At 38.0% G+C, this 24,403-nt stretch overlaps 1 protein-coding gene across 6 annotated transcripts in view; it reads left to right on the top strand.

Annotated features, from left to right (window-relative positions):
• KLF12 (KLF transcription factor 12) overlaps nt 1-24,403 on the top strand; it is a 460,616-nt gene that overhangs the window by 198,210 nt on the left and 238,003 nt on the right. For all 6 annotated transcript variants that reach the window (XM_038007736.2, XM_073014388.1, XM_073014391.1 and 3 more), the window contains one exon: nt 68-157. In XM_038007736.2, coding sequence (XP_037863664.1) covers nt 68-157 — 90 coding nt within the window. The remainder of the gene's footprint in view (nt 1-67; nt 158-24,403) is intronic.

Raw genomic sequence — 24,403 nt, 5'->3', positions numbered from 1 at the left:
GACTCTCCCAGAGGTCCTCTTTTGAATGCTTTAGAGCTGAATCTTTCTCTCTCCCTTTTATTTTCAGAATATCAACACCTTTGAGAACAGAATGTTAATGCTTGATGGGATGCCGGCAGTCAGAGTCAAAACAGAGCTTCTGGAATCTGAACAAGGGGTAAGCACAAGTTTCCAGCAATGCCCCACTCCTTTTGATGAGAGTGGCATTCTTCTGCAGAGTATCCTGAGGTTTGCAGAGCACTTCTACGGTTTCCCTTGCTTAAGCTTTTCTCTCAGGTTAAAACAAACAAACAAACAAATCTGAGATTGTGGTTGATTTGTATCCATTTGCGACTTCAACTGTTATTTCCTTGGAAGGGATAGTGTCCTAAAAGTTGGAAGGAATAGTGACATTATGAGAACCATATGGCTATATCTAAATTGGTAAATGATTTGAAAAGCTAATAAAAATCCAAAGCAAAGAGGAAGTATTAAAAAATCAGGTGGGAATATAACCTTAGTGTCATCATAGTTTGGTTGATTCTAATCAGGAAATGACAAAGTACAGCTGTGAGAATGTTACTGTTTGTTGGATGGGCTTCTCTTTTGACATTTGTACCTGCCCTTTCTTACTATCCCCCAGTAGGAGTACTGGGGGATAGAGATGAGGTCACTGAATTTGAAAAATGTCTTAAATCAAAAGGATTATTTAACAATACATAGCCAAACCAATGAATTAATTTATGGGTACTGAAAATATAAGGACTACGAGTGCATATTTTTTTAAATGACATAGATTTTATAGTGAACAATAATGTCTTCACTGGTTTAGTTAAGAGCATAAGAGCAGTATAATTGGTTGCAGCATTGGCAACTTTAAGGGATAAAGCACTGCTCATGTGGCTGAGTGCCTATTGGCTACCTATCTTATTAAACCACCACCACTGAGGCAGCACAGGTGACTGACAGAAGGACATAAATATGTATATAATCTTTACCTTATCAGTGTCTCTCTTATTAAAACATCATTACTAAAAATTAGCAATGTTTTGTACTTGAACATTCAAAAGAAATTTTAAATGTGAATAAAATCTCACTGTTAAGAGTATAAAAATCGATGTGGATGAGTGCATCCGGGATCCCACTCAAAGGGTTAGGGTATTGATGTCCCAAAAGGATTTCATAATGAGGACATTCAAGGTTATGGATCCGGATGGTGTATTTAGAGGGTCTCTTCAATAACTTCTGCCTACCTGAGCATCATGTAGCGGAGTGTGTGGCGTGTCAATATAATTTATTTCATTGTAAGCCTGTGTTTGAACAGAGCCTTATCGTGGTAGAAGATGTCTTTTCACCTCTGTGTTCTGGGTTGACGTTTTTAGCTCTGAAATGAACTTTGTGGAGTATATCAACCAATAACATGACTCCACGGTCCTAGACATGATATAATGACCAACTCATATAGATTCAGTGCAAGACACAGGCAGTAGAGGATCATGAGGGAGCAGACTGTGGCAATTGCTAACATTGGTTCAGTATAGACAACCTTTCAGAAAACGTCATGTGTTCAACTGGATTTTCTAGCTGGATTCACTACGTTAAATTCTGTATATCTTCCAAACCTTATAGATAGTTTTAACCTTTTTTGATTAACCTAACCATGGGCAGGATTTGTCTTAGTTCTTTAGAGTTCTGTTTTCTTAATTCATTTCTTAATCTAGTTGCATTATCATGAGTTTAATAAAATAAATTTCTGCTCAACTCATATAGAGTCTAGCATCTTATTCAGAAAGGATAGCCTTTTCCCACTGCTCATGGGGGAAAAAAGTGAAAAAGCAGTCTGTATTTCACAATAATTTCTTCAGCTTGAAATAACAGATAATCTGTTCGAACTATGCACGTTGGAGGAGGGCAGAAACTACAGCAAATCAGTTAGAAGCTTAGCCCTGGACCAATGGTCAAAGCCAGAATAGTGGGTTGCTGTCACCAGTCCTGATAATCTTTAACAATATCCATATACTTCTTTCCCCTTTATTTTTCGGTTTTAAGGTAAGGTCTACCTGAAAGATTTAAGTGCACAAAAAAACAAAAGCCAGTATTCCCAGCAGTTTTACAGTGTGAGTAAAAACCCCATGTCACGTTATCATAGAAAGCGTTTTTTTTGTCCTTAGATAGGGACATGAAAAGTTGTGGGTTCATAGGTATTGCCTAATGCCTGTGCATGAAAATCAATTTTCCTCCTTGTGAATGGAGTTGATGTTGGTATTTTAGATTGTGCATGTTGAAGGGAAATAGAACTTTATTTTTTTCCTTTTGGGTTTATGTGTACCTCTTAAATATATGACAGATATAATTTCATTCTCTTTTGTAGCAAAGCTTCAGGAGAATCAGCCTGTAGTGTTTAATGAAATGTATGATGATTTAACACTATTAGAATACAACAATTTTAACACTTGTAGTGCTTTAAATCAACTCTTCTTTAAAACAAAATCTGGAATTTTGGTGACTTTCATTTTTGGCCACTTTACTGGGTTTTTCATTGGAGAAGATGTTGTTATATACCATATAATATTCAGAATCTTAGAACTATTTTTAGATAAGGAGAACTAGAATTTTGAATATTTCATGACTTCTTCCTCATTTATGACTTAAAGGCTGGTTGAAGTTTAATTCTTTGTAAGAAAAACACATTAGTGAAATTTTAATAAATAATTACACTCACATGTGCAATTATGGGCATTTGTTTATTTATCTATTTTTACGACATAGGGTTTTACTTGCTATGTTGCCCGGACTGGACTCAAACTCTTGGATTCAAGTGATCTTCCTGCATAAGCCTCTCAAGTAGCTGGGGTTTCAGACATGTGCCACCATACCCAGCTGATTATGGACTTTTGAAAAAGATGAGACATGTTAATTAACAATGAACAAAAAGTGATAGAAACTTGTCTGTGTCACAGCAATGAATGAGAAAGCTTGAAGAAAACCTGAAGGTGGTACATTGGTTGGAATGTATAATCACTCTGAAAAACCTAGTTTTGGTACTTTGTCTTTAAGAAATAGATACTAATCTCAATGTTTTGGTGAAGAAAAGCCGGTATTTCTCTCAGGCTGCACACAGCATTTTAAAGATATGCTACTCTACATGCCCCTTGTGTATCGGTGCACCAGGAAGGCATGTCGTCGTTCTCTGCTGTGTGTTATAAAGAGTCCTTTAGGTCTTCTGCTGTCAGCCGGGCTCCGCGTGTCTCCCCACTCCTCCAAGGAATTCAGGACCTGAGGAGCACATTTCAGAGGTTAAAGACAGACTGGGAACAGGCCTGCGTCTCTTCTCTGGAAGTTCTGGCTGCCTTGCCTCATTCTCTTAATGAGATTTATGCTGTGTGTGTGTGGTCCTGTGTCTTCAATCAGAGTGTAAACTCCTAGAGGACAAGGACTATTTCTTATATTTCTGGTTTGTATCTCTTATAGTTTCTGGCACATGGTAAATACATTATTTATTCAGCTTTTCTGGGCATTATAATTAGCATGGTGAAAAATATAAAACCAGTCAATAGATAATTGTCAACCTGCTCTATGTCATAGGGTTATTGTGAATGTAAAAATCAAAATTGTAAATATTGGAAATACGTGTTCTCATTGGTGACAGGAGTCCTCATCTTGTAGCCCTGTGAACCGGATAGGTGTGGTAGCATATGGGCACCACCTCTGTGTGCCTTCTGTTTGGAGTTCTCTGACTCTTGCATTTTTAGTTAAGTGAAAGCTAGGCAGATGATTATTGCAGTCACCTGAAATGTGACTTCGGTTTTCTTCTTGCTTGTTGGTAACACAGCACATGCTGCTGGCAGTCTCTAGGAAGGGCATGTTCTCTTGGGATACACTTCAGGGGCACAGCAAGGAGTGTTTGAATGACTTTGTCTGTGACTTTGGTGTATGCGCCCTGCTGTTACAAGAGCTTCCCAAATGCTGTTAGTCTTTGGATGTTCTAACATGCTATTAAGCAAAGGACTGAAACAAGAAGAAGAGTATTAAAACTATCACACCCAGCTATAAGGCAGTATATAGAGGATACTGCCCCAAAGATAACTACGTGATTTTATTCCTGGCCCTGCAGTTTACCAGCTTGAATGACATTGGGAAGTTATTTTCTATCTCCAGGCCTTTATGTCCTCATCCATACAATGGGGGTGCTGGAGATGAGGCCTTCACTGCCAGGTAAAGTCTGTCATTCTGTGATCCTGGTGAGGAGCAAGGGGTGAGACAGAGCCTTTCTATTTATGCATTTAAGAGTCTTACTGCAGTGAAGCTTCCTATGTATGGAAGTGTAAATTCACAGACTTCAAAGTGAGAAAGACCTGAGTTCAGATGGTATTCAGCCTGGTACCAGCTGTGTGGGTCATGCTTAGTCTCCTCTAATCCTACTCACCTGGAAGGTGGAATTAACCACCCATCCTCGCAGGAGCCTGCCTGCCTTTGGTGGGTGCTGAGTCAGTGTTCTCCTTTAGAAGAAAAACGGGAGAAAAAGGCCCTATTACTTTCATTTATGTTGCTGCAATCCTCATGAGGTATCTAGTAAGATTTCGACATCTGTGTTAATTCATAATTCTCCAAGTAGATATAGGGTAGATCTGAAAACAGAACCCCCCTTTTTTTTTTCATTTGAATTTTCATTTAAGCGTATCTGGAAGAATGTTTCAAATTCTGATTAAAGTTTATGATGTGAAATAATGGAACACAAATAATAATGTCAGTAACAGAATAAAAACAGAATAATGGAACCAAAGAAATGAAAATAGTTTACCCTGCCTAATTTTGTGTATTTGAAATTCTTAAAATGTTTTAAAAAGAAAAGATGAACTCTAAATAAAATTATTTTTGAAAACTACATAGGTGCAGAGGACTGAGAGGGAGACCTGAAAGCAACATTTCTTAGTCACCCTCACTGTTTATTTCCTAAGTCTGAGGAATCTGCCGCAGGGAAGGAGCTGACCTGAGTGTCTACACTAATTGCAAGGGTGTTGAAGCCATTGGTTATCCTGCCTCTCTTCTCTCCTGTAGAACCAGGTACAGTTCTGATCCATGGGCCGGTAGAGAAGAGTGGCAATAGTGTGGCAGAAACAGGGAAAGAGATTGGGTGTTTTGCTAATTTTAAGTGCTCTAAGCAGTCAGTAATTGAGTGGAAGTCAGACTCCTTTCTGTTATCCTTGGGGAAGAGAGCTTAATGCCTCTTTGCCATAGCCATGAAACTAGGAGGGGTGCAGGCATTGCCACAGACAAGTATAGGATCACGTCAATACTCCATGCCTTAACTACCGGGAAATATCCACCTTGGCCAGACCAGAGATTCCTATGCACTCCCTCATTTAAGAGGCAGAACAAAAGAGGATAAGAGAGACTTGGTCTTTTCCCTAGAGGCAGCTTGCAGTAACTTTTAGAAACCATTCTGCAGGACATTAATAACAAAGTGTTGAAGCTATTTCTATATCACAAAGAGCTGACTAGCATTATGAAGCCAGCTGTAATGTAACTTCCTTAAGAGCAGAGCTTATGCTTTATGTTTCTTGTTATTCCTCATCATCTCAGCACAGGAGCTTATGAATAGGCAGGGCTCAATAAATGGTGATTCATTCATGTGCTATTTGTTGTAAGTCAGACTGTTTGCCACACTGTGGAATTGAGAGGATTTGGAGACGGGTGCTTTTTTGTAAAAGACTCCAGTCCTTAGGCTTAATAAAAAATATACATGAGTGCAAGTATTGTAGCTGAACCTGGAAATGTGCTATGGAATGTTTACTTAAGGCAGGAAATAAATTACATTAAAATTCAGTAGCATTAAGGGGAAAAAACCCAACAATTAACCTAACTTTTTACCTCAGCAAACCTATTTAATTTTACACTAACGATCTAGTTTACATCTGTGTGTAAAGGCTTAGTAAGACAGTGTTACTTTAATGACTTTATCAGAAGTGAAAAAAGGGTATTATTAAAAATGCCACTTGCATTACCCTTTAACAGGGGCTCATTATTTCCTCTCCTGCTGTGGAACAGGGGCCAGCATTTGGCTAAATTGGTAGAATTATCTTGGAAATATGAATTTGCTTATCATTTAATATTCTCTGATGACCCACTGCTTGAGATCTTTTGATCTGTAGTGAAATCTGTGCATGTCACTACCTGGCTTCAAAGAAAAACATTTGCAGTTGCTGTGTTATGTCTAATGTGAGAAGACCATTTTTTTTTTTTAAGCAGAAAGAAATATCTGCTCTTGCAAGACTGATATTTTAAGAAGAGATATCCTCCACTAAAGATGCAGAGTTGGACTGATTTTAATAATGTCAGAATGGCCAATAAATATATTAATAGAAGGAATTGAAAATCAATGAGCTGTGATAGTAATTACAGATAGTACCCAAGGGAAATATAGCAGGCAGACAAATCCTTTCCCTCAGGGCCTGCCCCGGGCAAAGCTATGAAGTTGAGAAGTCTGCCCTTCTTCCCTTTAGCAATGTACTTTCTCTTTCAACTTCATTCTCCTGCCACCCACAATCCAGATGTCCCTGCCCTCTGATGGTGCTGTAATGGTTCAAGGTGCCAACAGATGACCAATTCTAACCACAATCTCATTAATTGAAGAGAATGTAAAGTGTCCTTTCCACGAGTTATTTGCATTTTTATAGGGTCAGTGCTTTGTAAAAAGGAAGATTTTTAAAGGAAATTTCATGCTCTGAGTAATTTGAGCATTTTGATTTCAGGCAAATTAACCTTTCCAGAATATTTCAGCTTCTACAAGGCCATGGTCTGCTTTGTCTCCTTGTCTTTGTGGAAGAATTTTTTTAAAAAATTCTGAACCGTCAAGCATGTTTTCTCTGTAGATGTGTTTTTTTGAGCTAGTTTGCATGCTGGTTCAGAGTTGATAAAGTGCATCACAAAAAATATCCTTATTTATTTATTTATTTATTTGAGAGAGAGTCTTGCTCTGTTGCCCGGCTGGAGTGCAGTGGCACGATCTCAGCTCACTGCAACCTCCACCTCCCAGGTTTAAGCGATTTTCCTCCCTCAGCCTCCCAAGTAGCTGGGATTATAAGTACATGCCACCATGCCCAGATAATTTTTGTACTTTTAGTAGAGACGGGGTTTCACTATGTTGACCAGGATGGTCTCAATCTCCTGACCTTGTGATCCGCCCGCCTTCGACTCCCAAAGTGTTGGGATTACAGGCGTGAGCCACTGCCTCCGGCCAAAATATCCTGTTTAACCTTTGGAGGAGTTTTACTTCTGACCACGAAATATTAACTCCTGTGGGAATTGACTCCCACCATAAACAACTAGAAACTCAGATGAAAGAAGAGATATTTTTTCATATATTGGACAACAAGTGGTGGTCCGTGAGAGGAGAGCAGAAAACATGAGGAACTCTACAGTGGCCTCCGGTTACTGCTTGGAGATACCTTCCGGGCAGCAAAGCAGGGAGGAAGAACCCACATAGGGCCTCACAGTCTCACTGAGCTAAGCAGGCAGAGTTTGATATTTGGAGAAGTTAAGACAACTAGTTTGTGAGAAGAACAATAGCGTAGAGGAGGGAATTGCACAAAGAGAGAGCTCTGGAGATCTCCAGAGGGGCCCACTAAAGGGTTTGGTGAGTACTTATCTTCCTGTGTATTGAGGAAGGCAAGGAAAGGCCAGCCGGACAGCAGTGGGTTGAACAATTCTTGGAGCTCACATAAAGCTGACAGAAATCAGGGTGGAGCAACCTCTTCATATGTGAGGCATTGGGAAGAGGGCTTGGAAGGGTCACAGCTTAGTGGTCCTTAGTCCTGGAATAGACTGCTCTGGACTTACCCTGACAAACCTTAGAAACAAGCATTGAAAGGACCAAATTGATCTGCAAGTCACTCAACTATATATCAGAACAAAAATGCACTCCAAAGAATACACGATCTAGTGCTGAATGATGTACAAATCACAATGTCTGGCATCCGGTCAAAATTACCAGATGTGCAAAGAAGCAGGAAAATAGAACTTATAGTCAAGTTTTAAAAATGAATCAATAGAAACACATCCAGAAATGACAAATAATAGGCAAGAATCTTAAAACATCTATTTTGTATCTTATATGCTCACGAATGTGAAGGAAAACCTGAAAATGATGAGAAATGGAAGGTACAAAATGATAAAAAATGAAACAGATGAAACATATACTGTGTATGTCCATTTTTGCGTTGCTGTAAAGAAATACCTGAGGCCAAGTGCTCACGCCTGTGATCCCAGCACTTTGAAAGGCCAAGGGAGGTGGATCACTTGAGCGCAGGAGTTCAAGACTAGCCTGGACAATGTGGTGAAACCCTATTTCTACAAAAAGTACAAAAAGTAGCCAGGCGTGGTGACACATGCCTGTAGTCCCAGCTACTCCGGAGGTTGGGGTGGGAGGATTGCTAGAACTCGGGACGTGGAGGTTGCAGTGAGCCAAGATCCCATCACTGCACATCAGCCTGAGCAACACGAGACTCTGTCTCAAAAAAATCAATCAATCAATCAATCAATCAATCAATCACAGCAGAAAGCAGAGTGGGAGCTGGTGCCTCATGTGGTGTGAGGGAGGTGGTGCCAGGATAACAGCTTGTGAACTCAGAGTGAGAATGCATTCATTACTATGAAGACAACACCAAGTCATTAATGAGAGATCTGCCCCCATGGCCCAGCACCTCTCACTAGACCCAACTCTAACATTGGAGGTCACATTTCCACATGAAATTTGAAGGGGAAAAAAATTCCAAAGCATATCATACTGTATTTAAAATTTTAAAAATACAGTGGATGACATTAATAGATACTGCATTAAAAAAGATCAATGTCTGAATACATAGCAATAAAAACTATCCGAAATAGGCCAGGCACAGTGGCTCTTGCCTGTAATCCCAGCACATTGGGAGGTCGAGGTATGTGGGTCACTTGAGGTCAGGAGTTCGAGACCAACTTGGCCAACATGGCAAAACCCTGTCGCCACTAAAAAATAAAAAGTACAAAAATTAGCCAGGCATCGTGGCTCATGCCTGTAATCCCAGCTACTCTAGAGGCTGAGGCAGGAGAGTGGAGCCTGCAGTAAGCTGAGATTGTGCCACTGCTCTCCAGCCTGGGTGACAAGAGTGAGACTGCATCTGTCTCAAAATAAATAAATAAAAATAAACACCTATTCAAAATAAAGCACAAAGCGCATAGAGAAAAGAAATAGGGACTGAAGATAAAAACAGAGCTTCAGTAAGCAGCTGTGGAACAATATAAAGTTGCTTATCATACATACAATTGGACTTTTAAGAAGAGGGAGATCAGAAACAATATTTGAAGAAGAAAAGCTGGACGTTGTTCAGATAGGATAGAAACTATAAACTCACAAATCCCAGGAAGTTTAATGAGCCCCAAGCAGAATGAATGTCACTAAAACACATAATAATCAAGTTGCCGGAAACAAGTAATGAAGGACATAGTCTTAAAAGCAGCCAGGGGGCGAAAAATACACCTTACATATGAAGGAAGATAAATCAGTCTTCTTATCTGAAATCAGTCAGGAAAGAAGAAAGAAATTGCAGGCAGAAAGAAAAGGATACTAGGTAGGAATTTAGATTTATACAAGAAATGAGTAATGGTAAACATATGGGTCAATATAAAAGAATTTTAAAATCTTTTTAAAGGTTGACTGCTGAAAGCAAATATAACAATTTATGGTGGAGTTCATGACATATTGAATGAAAATGAGTAGTAATGACAGCACAGGGCAGGATTATGGAAGGAAGTATAGGTAGAGTTCTCCCACCACATGTGAAATGGTGTGGTATTATTTGACGGTAGGTCATTAAGTCATGAGTGATAACTTGTGATAAAGGTTTATGTTGTAAATTCTAGAGCAACCATACACACAAAACAACCTGGAGATGAACCAGAAACACTGCCAAAAAAGCCCCTCAGTTTATCTAAAAGAAGAAAAGGCAAAAGGAACAGAGTGCAGGTAGCAAGATGGTACATTCTAGAGTAGTCAAAATCTTCAACAGTAGAATGAAGTTGCCAGGTGTTGGGGGAGACGGAGATAGGAAGTTGTCCTGTGAGTACAGAGTTTCAGTTTTGTAAGATGAAAAAAGCTCTAGACATCTGTTACACAATGTTGTGAATATGGTTAACACTACTGAGTTGTACACTTAAAAATGGTTAAGAGGGTAAATTTTATGTTATATGTTCTTTACCACAATTAAGAATTAAAAGAAAAAACATTTTTTTGAACCAGAGGGCTTAGGATTTGTAACTGTGTAGGAGAGCAAATATGAATTCCTAAACTGTCTAAGGGAAGACTTGAGCAGATTGCTTTGTATAGTTGAAAGGGGCAGTGACTTTTTAAGAAATCTGTTTGTTATAGCAGCAACCATGTATGAGTATATGTCCTTCCTTGTACTTACCATGAAAACTTAAATGAATTTTGGCTTTAACAGCATCCTTCTTCTAACTCTGCAGGAAGAAGTTTCATATGAAAAGTGAGACTATTCATGTTTAGCCATGCCAGTCCTGTTGATTGCCTGTGTACAAGGCCTGTCCTGAGATCAGAAAACTGGAATTCTTATGTCTGATAACATTTTATTTTAGAAAAGTTTAAATATCTATAAAAAAACCCATCAAGAGAAATTAAAGGACATGATCACATCTTGAAATAAAAGCTATTAATAGTTTAGAATGTTTTCTTCCTGGAACATAATAATTCTCTGGTAAACATTCTTTTAAGATAAAAAGTGAAAGGATGGAAAAAGATACATTATGCAAACACTAAATAACAGCAAAACCAAAATGTTGGTGCCTATATTCATATCAAATTAGGTCTCAGAACAATAATATAACCAGAGATAAAATTGAGCATTTCATAATGATGAGGATGTCAATTCATTAAGAAAACATAATAATTTCACATGCTTGTCTGCCTTAGTAATCCTTTGAGTAGATGTAATATTATTTTTATTAGTAAATAATATTGCAGATATATCGTGCACATAAGATCACACAACCAGTAAGTAACAGGCACTGAATGTAGTCTGTGTCTTGTGAATCAGTCTTTTCGTCATTCAGGGTATTTGTATTTGTAACTCGGTTTTGATCATTGTAACTAGTTATCACATTGGACATGATCTGATATCAGACATTATTCCTATTAATATATTGATGTGTAAGAAGAATCTAATATAGATCTTGTGAAAAGATTTTGTTTAGTACCCCAGTAAATGCAAATTTGCCTAACTAGAGTCACAGGCCCTTTTATGCAGTATCCTACAGTAAATGTGAACTCTTGATCATTCTTTCAACTTAATTTCATAGTATTAAAACGTATTTTACTACATAAGATATGTTTGTTTTATATGAAATAATGTTTGTATTTACTTGATGGCCAGAAATAATCCCTGGTCACCACATGGGCAAAATTCTATTTCACTGTGTGTCTATCAATTTTAGAAATCAATAGATTGAGCAGAACTGACACCACATATTAGATTCAACTTCTGGAAGACTCCCCTAGTGTTTTGAGAAACTTACGTAACAATAAAGATGTCAACAGGTTTTTTGTTTTCTTTACAAATTATGTCAGAGAATCATCACTGAGAAAAATGCTGTGCTCTGAAGGCATGCGACCTGGTGACAATTTTGATGAGTTTAATGTCTCACTAAGTGATCATATCTGTGGCTATAGAAGAATGAAACTGTGTTCACTGTCATTGGTCAGTCCTGTCTGTTGTCTTAAGAAAATGCGAAGAAAGTGTCATAAGGAAATATGAACTTCTTTTCAGCTATCTTAAATGAACTATAATGTTCAAGATGACTCATAGTCTCTATGACTGATTTTCTTTTTAACTCTCAAACTCCAATTTCATTGCCATGTTCTTGTCATAACTAATTATATATTTTTCAGGAAATTCGTGAAGATAATAATTGAGATTATTCACTCTTTAAAGCCTATATCTGCTAAATAAGCAAGTCTTGTTTCTTTAAAATTCAGATATAGAAGGAATTTATTCTTTTTTTTAACCTTGGTTATACATTTTATTTTTAACTTGAAATGAATTAATGCAACTGTGCATTTAAAACCTCAAGCCTTCCTTAGCAAAGTCAGCTCTAACAAGATAGTACAATGAGCCTTCTAGGTTGCCTGAAGTTTTGTTATAAATTTCATATAAAAGATGAGTATTCAGACTACTTAAAAATAGTCAATATATTATTGTAAATGGTTAAAAAAAAAAAAAAGCAAAGTATTTGAGGTAAAGCATTTTCTGTGAACAGTGCAGGGGCTGCTGGTTCTGATCATAGATATATTTTCAAGGTTATAGTTTTCCCCAATCAGCATTATACTCACAAATACTTACATATTGCTGAAAATTTAACATTCTTTCACCATAAGCAATTTTGCAAAGTAACACTATTTTCGTAGACATCGTCATCAAAACCCTTAATGGATGTTGTTTTATCAAGTTAGAAGATAGATATAGAGACAGTTATTTCTTTCCATTGACATTGCGTGTCTATGCTAAATTTGCTCTTCTCCCCTCAAATTTTATTTGCCATAGTAGCTTCTGACTTCTATACAACATAAATATATATAAATAGAGATTTTACCTTAATCTTCTTTGGATTATTGCCCTTGGGTATATTCACATTTCTATGCAGTGTTTTTGAGCTGTAGAAATGTGTCTGAGAGCGATGTAAAACATTTTTCTGTTTAAATTCAGGTATAATAAAATGTATGAATTCAGCAAGAATAAGTGAAATTGTATACATAATACTTAGCATAGTACACGATATGTCAAGTAATCAGTAAAAAGTAACTGCCATTGCATTTGTTGTTAATCTGCATTTCTCCTGAGTTTTGTGATATAAAATATTTCAGATGTGAAAATTGAAATATGCGGCCAGGGCAGTGGCTCATACCTGTAATGCCAGCACTTTGGGAGGCTGAGGTGGGTGGATCACCTGAGGTTGGGAGTTTGAGACCAGCCTGACCAACATGGAGAAACTCCGTCTCTACTAAAAATACAAAAAATTAGCGAGACCTGGTGGCACATGCCTGTAATCCCAGCTACTCAGGAGTCTGAGGTAGGAGAATTGCTTGAACCTGGGAGGTGGAGGATGTGGGTGAGCCAAGATCATGCCATTGCACTCCAGCCTGGGCAATGACCGAAACTCCATCTCACCAAAAAAAAAAAAAAAAAAAAAGAGTTTCCAGTTATTCACATAGATGTTGAAAAAAGATTTAATATTAATGATGCTCCAAAGTATTGCTGTGCTTTATTACTGTGTTGTCAGGAAAAAATTGATAATATTGGTACTACCAGTCTGTTTGTTTATACTGTAAAATTAAAACATTGATGTTGTGCTGTTATATATTTACCTATTACCAATAATTGACATTTTAAAATAGGTGTGTTTAATTCTGTATTCTGGATTTTACTCAGAAATACTGTGTCTTATCATATGTGGCTATCTTTCCTTAAACATGAACTACTAAAAACAATTGTTACTGTAGAAAACATTTCAGATGTTATTCAGAAACATATATGGTTGTGACAGTTAAATGAATGATGGTTTTTTAAAAAGTTTCTGTTTCCCAAATTGAATAAAAAAAATTTCTAGTTAATATCTAGTATTTTATTTCAAATTGTTTCCAAAAACATAAAACATTATTAGCATTCAGTGTCTCCATTGTCTTAGAAAATGATCCTTGAAGAAATTTAAGAGAACTGTAAGAGGCAAAAATAATGTATGATGTGGCCAGTTTGTTTAATAGAGTTTATTTAATAGATATTTGCTTTTTTTAAAAAAAAGATGCATATAACTATGCTTTTATGATATAACATTTATAAATGGTAGGGAAAAAATTCAAGTTTCTGGCACTTGCAATTTTTGAACCAATCATCTTTACATTATGCCCTGAACGATGTCTTGCTGTTGTAAGAGACCTATGGCTTTTACTGGACAGAGTAAATTGTTTTCAAATGCAGTTGCACCTGTATAATCGGACCCTACTTGATATAGCTGACTTTATTTCTCAGAACCTTTCAGCCTGCTTGTGATCAGGGTGTGTAGTGGCCTTTTGTGATTGCCCGACATCTTTTATTTATCATCTTGACATTTCGTTAGCTTCTTGTATTGTGATTCCAGTCCTCCCAAGATAGAATCTTTATTTTTTCATCTGCATCTCCTAGACTCTCTTGCTGCTAGGATATGGACATGTTGCCCATGTGCTGCACCATGCCTGAAAGGGATGCAGAAGGGAGCAATGTAAGGCTGCCCGCACACGGAAGAACAGCTGTTTGGGCAGGTGCAATGGTTAGGACTTAACGGCGTTGTGGCGGAGGCTGTGACATTTCTGGCACCACATATTTGGAGGTGGCAGCAGTGGTATTTTTACTGGAACAGACCTAGTGTGCTTGCGCTTTGTCCCACCCGTGTTGTTCCTGGCTGATTCTCTGATCTACTGAGATTTCTGGGCTGATACATGAAAAAATATCTCTATCCACTTAAACTATATGGAGAGGATTCTGTTGTTTGCAGCTGACACAGTGAGATGTACTCACTTTTCTGATAAATAGATCTTATACTGTGTGATTCAATGTGTGGATTTTGAAGCCAGATTTTCTGTATTTATGTCCTACTCTGACACTTTGGGTAACCTGGGCAAGCTACTTAATCTGTCTCAGTGTCTTTATCTGTAAAATGGGGATTATAATAATATCTACCTCATGGAGTTTCTGGGAAAGTAAAGAAGTTAATATATGTAATATTTCTTAGCTAATAGCAGTGACTTCAACCTGAAGCACCCTCCTGTGTTCCTTTAGTTTCAGTCATAGTTGTCTTACAAGTACCAGCACAAAATCCCTCTTCCAGAAAGCATTTCCATTGATCTCTCTTGTGTTTACACTTTTATTGAATCTACTTACAATCACTACCCACCCAATTTAGCACTTAATTGAGCTCAAATTGTATCATGTGGATTAATTCTCTTCTCAGCTTGATTTCAGACACATTTATTTTTAGTCAACAAAGTGGTGTGAGTTATCAGGGACAAAGGTAGGCAAGAATCTGACTTGAAGGAGCCCCACAGTTTGCTTGGAGAGTGATCCTAATATTAAATTTTCAATAAGAATGTCTATGGGGGGTACTATTTATGAATGCTTTTATGTGCTTGGGCGTTTATATTATTTAACACCCTAGTAATCTTGTGGTGATCATTGCCACTTTACCAGTGAAGACAGCTGTAATTAATAATGGTTAAGGAACTTTAGGATCACCCAGCTTCTCAGTGTCAGAATCAGCTATGTTTAACAATGCTTTTTTTGTAATACAAAGCTGCAACTTAAATGCCAAAAACGTTAGGTAAGACAGTCATGGGAAATCATTTATTTTTGCAGGTCTTGAAGAATTATCTCATTATTTTATCATGTTTCATGAAAAATGCTTACTGAAATTGTTGATTAGGAGATAGAAACTGATTTGGTTAATTTAGGCTTGCATTTCCTTGGTGTTGGAAATGTGCTTCCTCTGAGTTATTCAGTGTTTGTGGTGTCAAGAAAAATAGCAACAAGTACTTCTTTCCATTTGTATATACCCCTTGCATAATTGAGAGCACTTTCTTGTGTGTTACCATTTGGTATTTTCTCAATTCATTGAGAAGATGGAATAGAGTATTGTGATCACCATATTTCACTTGAAAACATAATGATCGCTTGCTTAAATCTCAGAGATAACTGTAACCATTGTGAGATTATCGCCCAGAACTTCCGACACTTAACCTTTAGCTAAAAGGTTTAACTGCCTGCATATTTCAAGTGCCTGTATACAGTTTACAGTTTTCAGTAAAAACCGGATAGACAAGATCCCCAAATCATCATGGACTTAAGAGGCAGATGTTGGCCAGGCGTGGTGATTCAGGCCTGTAATCCCAGCATTTTGGGTGGCCAAGGCAGGCAGATCATGAGGTCAAGAGATCAAGACCATCCTGGCCAACATGGTGAAACCCCATCTTTACTAAAAATACAAAAATTAGCTGGGTGTGGTGGTGTGTGCCTGTAATCTCAGCTACTCGAGAGGCTGAGTCAGGAGAATCACTTGAACCTGGGAAGCAGAGGTTGCAGTTAGCCGAGATCATGACCCTGCGCTCCAGCCTGGAGACAGAGTGAGACTCTGTCTGAAAAAAAAAAAAAAAGAGATCCCAGCACTTGGGGAGGCTGAGGCAGGCGGATCATGAGGTCAGGAGATCAAGACCATCCTGGCTAACATGGTGAAACTCTGTCTTTACTAAAAATAAAATAAAAATTTAGCTGGGCATGGTGGCACACACCTGTAGTCCCAGCTACTAAGGAGGCTGAAGCAAGAGAATTGCTTGAACCCCGGGAGGCAGAGGTTGTAGTGAGCCGAGATCGCACCACTGCATTCCAGCCTGGGCGACAGAGTGAGACTCGGTCTCAAAAAATAAAAAATAAAATAAAGAGGTAGACGTTAATATTAGTATAAGGAAGTTCTGGCCTCATGTTAGAGGTGGAAACAGAGTTGACTAGTAAAGGTTTGGAGAAGAGGTAAAAGATGAAAGGGTGTTATAAGCTGGATGGAGATAGTGTGGAAAACACTGATGGGAATGGGGCTTATCCTGTGCAAGGTACTGTGGGACAGTAAGAGAGGCTTATTTTCCAGTAAGAGAGGCTACATTACTCCGTTAGTTTGTACAAGAAAACTGTTACTTGTGATGTAAAATAAGAATGTTGATTTGGGCAGGAGAGGAGTGGTCAAGGGGAGAAGCCTCTGGGCTCTCTCACTTTTAACTGGCTGCTTTGTCTTCTTCCCTTTCTCACCTTCTCACTGGTGCAACTCCTCACTTCTTTCTGTGGTACTGGATTTTCAAGCCTGTTTAACTGTTCTAGCATTCATTTAGATAAAATGGGAATTACTGTTATTTGTTCACATAAAAGCTGTGTTGTATTTTAAGTGGTTAGACATTCGAGTTTCATACATTACACTCTTTCACATTTTTTATGCTATTTCATATGACTTTATTTCAATTCCATGTTAACACTTTGGGAAGAATTCATGGGATAACCTGGCACTTTTTTTTTTTTTTTTTTTTTTTAAATAAGGAAGGAGACATGGAGTTGAGTGCTGTTCTGTCATGTTCTCAGTTGTCTCTTAACATGGAGCGAATGTGATTATGCAGACTCTCTGTTTTACTGAAATGATCCAGTTCTACAGATATGCACTAAATGTACCCTGATCTGCAGAGACGTAATTACTTGAGTAATTCAAGCAGAGAAACTGTGTGCTTAAAACCGAACCATTTATTCTGTGTCTAAAAACTATGTGTTACAGTGATACAGTTTGATTAGTTCTGAAAAGTAAGTTCTACCTTTGGTTCTCCTTTATTTATGTAAAAAAAAAAAAAAAAAAAAGAGAGAGAGAGAAAGAGCATTGAAGAAATATCCTGAAAATACAGACACACCTCAGAGATGTTGCAGAGTTGGTTCCAGAGCACCGCAATAAAGCAAATATTGCAAGTAAGCAAGTCATACAATTTTTTTGTTTCCCAGTACATATTAAAGTTTTGTTTATGCTCTGCTGTATTCTATGAAGTGTGCAAGACCATTACATCTAAAAACAATGTATATACCTTAATTTTAAACGAGTTTATTGCTAAAAAATGCTACCAATCATCTGGACATTCAGCAAATCTTAATCTTTTTGCTGCTGAAGGGTCTTGCCTTGGTTGTTGATGGCCACTGACTGATCAAGGTGGTCTTTGCTGAGATTTGGGTGGCTGTGGCAATTTCCTAAAATAAGACAATGAAGTTTACCGCATCAGTTGACTCTTCTTTCATAAAAGATTTCTGTATAGCATGCGATGCTCTTTGATAGTGTTTTACCCATGGTAGAACTGCTTTCATGATTGGAATCAGTGCTTTCAAACCCTGCCTGTGCATGCTCAACTACGTTCATGAAATATTCTAAATCCTTTGTTGTTGTTTCAACAGTGTGGACAGCATCTTTACCTTGAGTAGATTCCATCTAAAGAAACCATTTGCTTATCTGGAAAAAGCAACTCCTCACCCATGAAAATTTTATGAGATTGAAGCAATTCCATCATGTCTTCAAGCTTCACTTCTCATTCTAGTTCTCTTGCTGTTTCCACCACATCTACAATTCCTTCCTCCACTGAAGTCTTAAACACCTCCAAGTCATCCATGTGGATGAAATCAACTTATTCCAAACTCATGTTAATATTAATACTTTGACCTCCTCCCATGAATCACAGATGTTCTCAGGGTTCTAGGGTATCTAGTTTTCAGAAAGTTATCAATTTACTTTGTGTAGGTACATCAAAGTAATCATTACCTATGGCAGCTATAACTTTATGAAATATATTTCTTTAATAATAATAATTGAAAGTCAAAATGACTACTTAATCCAAGGGCTGCAGAATGAAATGTGTTAGCAAATATGAAAATAATATTAATCTACTTGTACACCTCTGTTAGTGCTTTTCGGTGACCAGGTACATTGTCAAAGTAATATTTTGCAAGGAATCTTGTGTTCTGAGTCATAGGTCTTAATAGTGAGCTTAAAATACTCCGTAAACCATGCTGTTAACAGATGTACTGTCATCCAGGCTTTGTTGTTCCATTTCTAGAGCAGATAGTAGATTTAGCATCATTCTTAAGGACCCTAGGATTTTCAGAATTGTAAATGTGCTTTGGCTTCAATTTAAAGTCACCAGCTACATTAGCCTGTAACAAGAGAGTCAGCCTGTGCTTTGAAGCCAGGCATTGACTTCTCTCTTGCTATGCAAGTCCTAGATGGCATCTTTTTCCAATACAAGGCTGTATACATTTAAAGTCTGTTATTTAATGTATATTCCCACTTTCATCAATGATCTTAACTAAATCTTCCAGATAACTTGCCGCAGCTTTTATATCAGCTGTTGCTTTACCTTGTATTACTATGTTATATAGTTTCTGTCCTTAAACTTCATGAACCAAACTCTAAAGCTAGCTTCAGACTTTTCTTCAGTAGCCTTCTCATCTCTCTCAGCCTCAGAGAATTGAAGAAAGTTGGAGACTTGCTCTGGATTAAGCCTTGGCGTAAGGGAATGCTGTGGCTGGTTTGATCACCGATCCAGACCACTCAAACTTTCTCCATATCAGCAATAAAGTTGTTTCACTTTCTAGTTTGTGTATTCATTGGGGTAGGACTTTTAATTTCTTTCAGGAACTTTACCCTTTCATTCACAGTCCGGCTATTTGGTTTAAGAGGCCTAGGTTTCGGCCTATTTTGGCTTTCAACATGCCTTTCTCACCAAACTTAGTCATTTCTAGCTTTCGATTTAAAGTGAGAGACATGGAACTCTTCCTCTCAGTTGAGTACTTAGAGCCATTGTAGGGTTGTTACTTGGCCTGACTTCAATACTTAGTGTCTCAGGGAGTAGGGGCTAGAGGAGATGGAAGGAGACAGGGGAATGGCTGGTGGGTGGGGCAGTCAGAACACAACATTTATTAAGTTCATAGTCTTTTATAGGCAGAGTTCATGGCACCCCAAAAAAATCACTGTAGTTACATCAAAGATCAGTGATCACAGCTCACTATAACAAATATAATAATAATGACAACATTTGAAATATTGGGAGAATTACCAAACCGAAATGTAACACAGAGACACAAAGTGAGCACATGCTGTTGGGAAAATGGCACCAACAGATTTCTAAATCCAGGGTTGCCCTAAACCTAAATTTTTTTGAAAAGGCAGTATATGTGAAGCACAATAAAGCAAAGCACAATAAAATGAAGTCTACCTGTACTTAAAATGCCTTGTACAGTTCATATTTTAGGATAATATACTTTGTTATGTACTTTGTAATTTGAAGAGTTGGTCATGCTCTACCTGAGTCCTGCTTGACACCTGTGTATATGCTTTTCATGCTTCAGAGTGTTTTCTTGTGCCTTTTCATGTGGTGTTTATGTCAGTTCATTGAGAAGGTGGAATAAAAGTATTGTGATCATAATTTTTCCCAAGAGAAAACTGAAAAATTCATGTTTTACCCACATGTGGTATCATTTGATAATTATTTCCAGTGGATGGCCAGAAAATGCAGGTGTGCCTGCATGGTATTGATGATCAGTGTCTGAGATATATCTGCCTCACAACTCGGAAGCCTGGTGTATGAAATACAACGTTTTTCAAAGTGTGGTCTGCAGACTGTGACTGTAAAATATCCTGGGTTCCCACGCCAGTCCTACCAAACCAGGATCTCTGGGAGGAAGAAAAAAACCCTGGGTGTTCACCAGATTCCCCAGGTGATTCTCATTCTTAACAGCAATCTGAGAACAGTTGACACACGGAGGGCAATAAGGTCCCTGGTTCATTGGGTTTCTGGGGACTGTGACTTCTAAGGTGCTGCTTTCTAAATCACAGGACCCACCCTTCTGTCATGGAACAATTAAAATGTGGCCGCCGTGACCCTCGGAATGTCTGCCCTGTCTGATGGGCACGGTCTGTTAGAGTAGCCAGCGGTTGCTGCAGCCTGGAGACATCTGAGAAATTTTTAGTAGCTGAAATTGGTTAGTAGATACATATAAATTCTGAGTGGCACAAATGATTCCTTTAAAACTCCGTGAGAGTTGGGAGGAAATTGAGTTATAAGAAGTATAGTAAGTGAGATATGGGTAATACTGGGACACTTTGTCCAGCAACCTTTGAATTCCTGCAGAGCCCAGTGAATTTCCATTGTCATGGGTGGCATTGTATTTCCAAGTTCCAAGCCAATTACCATAGAATCGTGAGAAATGTACTCACTCTGTCTTTGAAGCAGTAGTTCACATTTTAGTCATTGACATTTTATTTTACCTCTTCTCTACTAAGAGAGTGAATGACTCATTTAGAAGATAAAAAAAATACTTGAACTGTTTAAAATATTGATGTTATAAGTGCCATAACTTTGAAGAGGAAGCATGAAAATTGGCATTTAAATGACATATCCAAAGATTCCACATCTTTTATACAGAATGAGACTCGCTATTGGAGTGAACCTGAGATGTTGGATTTCAAATTTGTGTCGGAAGGCCTAACGGCAGGGCTGCTGTGCCTGGCTGAGCACCACATAAAGCCACCCTGCAGAGGGGCCCTGGGGGTTAATATTCAGTCTGTGCTAGCCCGGCCAATCAGGAACCCTATTCTGGCATATATTTTTTCCAATTATCTGAAGAGAAATAGAAATGTCTGATTTTTAAAATTTTGAACATAGGGTTTTGGGTTAGCTGAAGCCTTGCACAATACCTAGGACAGTGCAGAAAGTATGCTCCCAGTCAGTGGTGACTGCCTTTTAATTTATTCAGCCTGACAAGCAGTCAGAGATGCTGTGTTTCTGAGATACAGTGTACAGAGAATCCTCATTCGATTATCTCTGACATGGATGATCAGAGGAATCTGCCTCTCTCATGGTTGTAAGAAAAGACAGATCATACCTCCCACCCCCAACAAAACAAAATTAATAAACAAATTGTATAAAATCTTACACATAAGATTCATGTCACGCTATTCTCCCTCAACTGTTCCTCCAGTCCAAAGTCAAATTCCTGATTTCTCTTTGGCAGTGCAGCTTCTTGATTTTGCTAGTCTTCTCCATGGGTGCTGAGATGTTAAGCTCATCTTCAGTCCTGTGCTGTACCTGATTACAGGAATGATCTGTTTATGACCAGGAGTATCTGTAGAATTTCCAACATAGACAACTGAAGGGGAACAAGCAAATACAACTTTGGTCTGCAATTCATATGTAAAAGATTTAAGGCAAAGGGCAAGAATAAAGTAATTTTCAGTGTAAAGAAAATATGAAGGTTTTACTCCTTGAAGGTAATATCAGTGTAAACAGAAAATAGTTTCATTGAAACTGGACAATAAATGAATTCAGTTAAATGAAAACTAGGTACCAAAAGCATTGTATGCAATAGTAGAAAATTCTGATTCTTCATACTGTGAAAAGCATGCCTTTATTTTAATTAAAAGATTGTGTACAATTAAAAACATAATGCTGTTTATTAATTCTGCAACCACATAATAGAAAGCCCACAAATTCTAAAGCTCCTCTTTCCTTTGTAATTTCTAGGTGTGATAATAGTGGTTTAGTATTTCTTTTAAACTTTAACAAATCAAGAGGATACTTCCTCCATCCTGAGGGCACGATATAGGGGTTAGCTGCAAATAACTGCAAAAGACATGTATCCATAAACATATGGGTTAAGCCTGGGTTTTAATATGTGTGTTATTTATTCCCCGGGGGAGGCACTTCTTAACATACTTGAGTTACTATTAACATGTATTATTAGTTTTAACATGTATTATTATATATTTGTGTATATATATACATGTATTATTACATATTTGCATTAATATGTATTATTGCATTTTTTACCATTATGTTTGAGTCTTACAACTGGATTTTCAGCTGGGGAGATTAAGTTGTGGAATATGTAAGTGCTTATCTGAACTCAAAGCTTAGGAGTGTACTTTCCAGTATACACAGATAATGAAAAAAGGTTGAGTTAGGCACATTCACTGATAGACACAGGACAGGAAAAAATATTAATGCTTAAGTATTTATAGCCTCTTCTTTCTGCCAGCTTTTGTGTGGTAGGCCCTTGTTATATAGAATCTGGATCATAGGAGTGTAAGGGTGAAAGGAACTCTACTTCCACCTTCTGAAAGTTTAGCAACTTGAGTACGTGAAAGAATCTGACAGTAAACACATTAACAGGAGAAAAAGCATGTAAGTTTATTATGGGTCAGCACACAGGAATCACACCAAGTATGAAACATCAAGAGGGGCCAGGTGGTTGAAGTTTAAATACCCTCTTCATAGAAGAGAGGGAAGTGGTGGATGTAGGCAATTTTAGAGGAAGAGTGAATGATTTTTAGGGGAGACGAGTGGGCCTGAAAAACAGACAGGAGCCTGGGACAAAGTCTGAGTTATGGGTGTGGTGTCTGCTCTCTCTCTCATTTCCTATCAGTTATTCTCTGTTTGATTAGATTTCAGAAGGAGACCCAAGACATTGCATTCATTCTGGAGGAACTGCTCTTCCTCAGATAAGGGAACCTTAGAGAAAGCCCCTCCCTGTGCTTCTGGAAAAGGCAGAGAGGCAAGAGCCTGGGAGTGAGAGGAGGGCAGAAAGACCTCTTGGTTCTGAGGCTTGTTGCTGTAGTTCAAAATACTCAGCATATCAAAGAGCCATACTTTGAGATATTATTTTCTGAACCCGAATGGGAGAGAGAGATGACTCTTGAGGGAGTGGGTAGAAGTGAAAAGCAGGAAATCCATCGTGTTTGACTTAACTTTTAGGAAAGGACAGAGAACTGTTGCCAAATGGGAGAATAATTAACTTTGAAAGGGTGCCTAGGGATGGGAATAGGGGAATTAAGAACCTCAAAAAGTTTTGGCAAGTTTAGATGGAGAATTCTGTGGACAGGAGGGATGGATTTGCTAAATGTTTCAGATTGGAAAATGGAGAAAGGGGATTTTGAAAGTTTGTATGTTACAATCACATTTTAGTTTTTAAATTTTGGAGAAGGATACTGTGGATTCATTTTGTTTTCTATCTATTTTAGATTTAGGATTTAGAGAAAGACAGCATTCTTCCCTATGTCAAGATCAGCAGCAGGATTAATGGAGAAAATCCAGGATGTCTCTGTGTAATCTAGCAGAATCATAAAAGGCAGTTGTTTTGGATTAGTTACTGTTAGGTTTTGTTATAGGAGTCAAAACTCCTCTGTCATGGGGTTAGCAAATTTTCTAGGGCATTGCTTCAACTTATGGATAACCATTCTAGGAATTTTCATGGTAAATGCTGGGTGACACTTTAGGAGCTGCCTTGTTAGAATTCTTGAAGGAACAGCTGAACTAAATCGATGAATTTTCTGTGAACTTCAGGATTTCCTAAAAAGGATCTTTCAGTATCTGGAGGCCTCTGTGGATGTGGACAGTGCTCCTGGGGTAGTTACAAGTTCTCTCATGTGTTCGCAGAAGCTCTGGAGCAGATGTGCTCTTTGAGTTAGTACCAACAGTTTGATTCCAGGGAACCCATTTATTTAGCATGTGGCATTTGGCAGGGATTCTCCAGAATCAGACTGGTTTTCAGAGTAGTGAAACTAAGTCAATTCCGAGGTAATGACATGTTTCAGGTCTTCAGAACTTTGGCAGCACAACTCGAAACAGGAATTAAGAGTAAACCAAGCAATATTAAAGAGTCTAATAGCAGCATGGTTTAGTGTTCATCAGTTCAAACCTCACAATAGCAGTTAGGGTTCTCTTAACATTTCTGGGGTTCTGGCAGGATAAATCCAGTGTCTAGCCAAACTCAGGATCAGGTGGTAAGAAATA

This window comes from Chlorocebus sabaeus, chromosome 3 (assembly GCF_047675955.1).
Source record: "Chlorocebus sabaeus isolate Y175 chromosome 3, mChlSab1.0.hap1, whole genome shotgun sequence".
In the NCBI taxonomy this organism is placed as follows: domain Eukaryota; kingdom Metazoa; phylum Chordata; class Mammalia; order Primates; family Cercopithecidae; genus Chlorocebus; species Chlorocebus sabaeus.
This window is presented reverse-complemented; position numbering and strand designations above follow the sequence as displayed.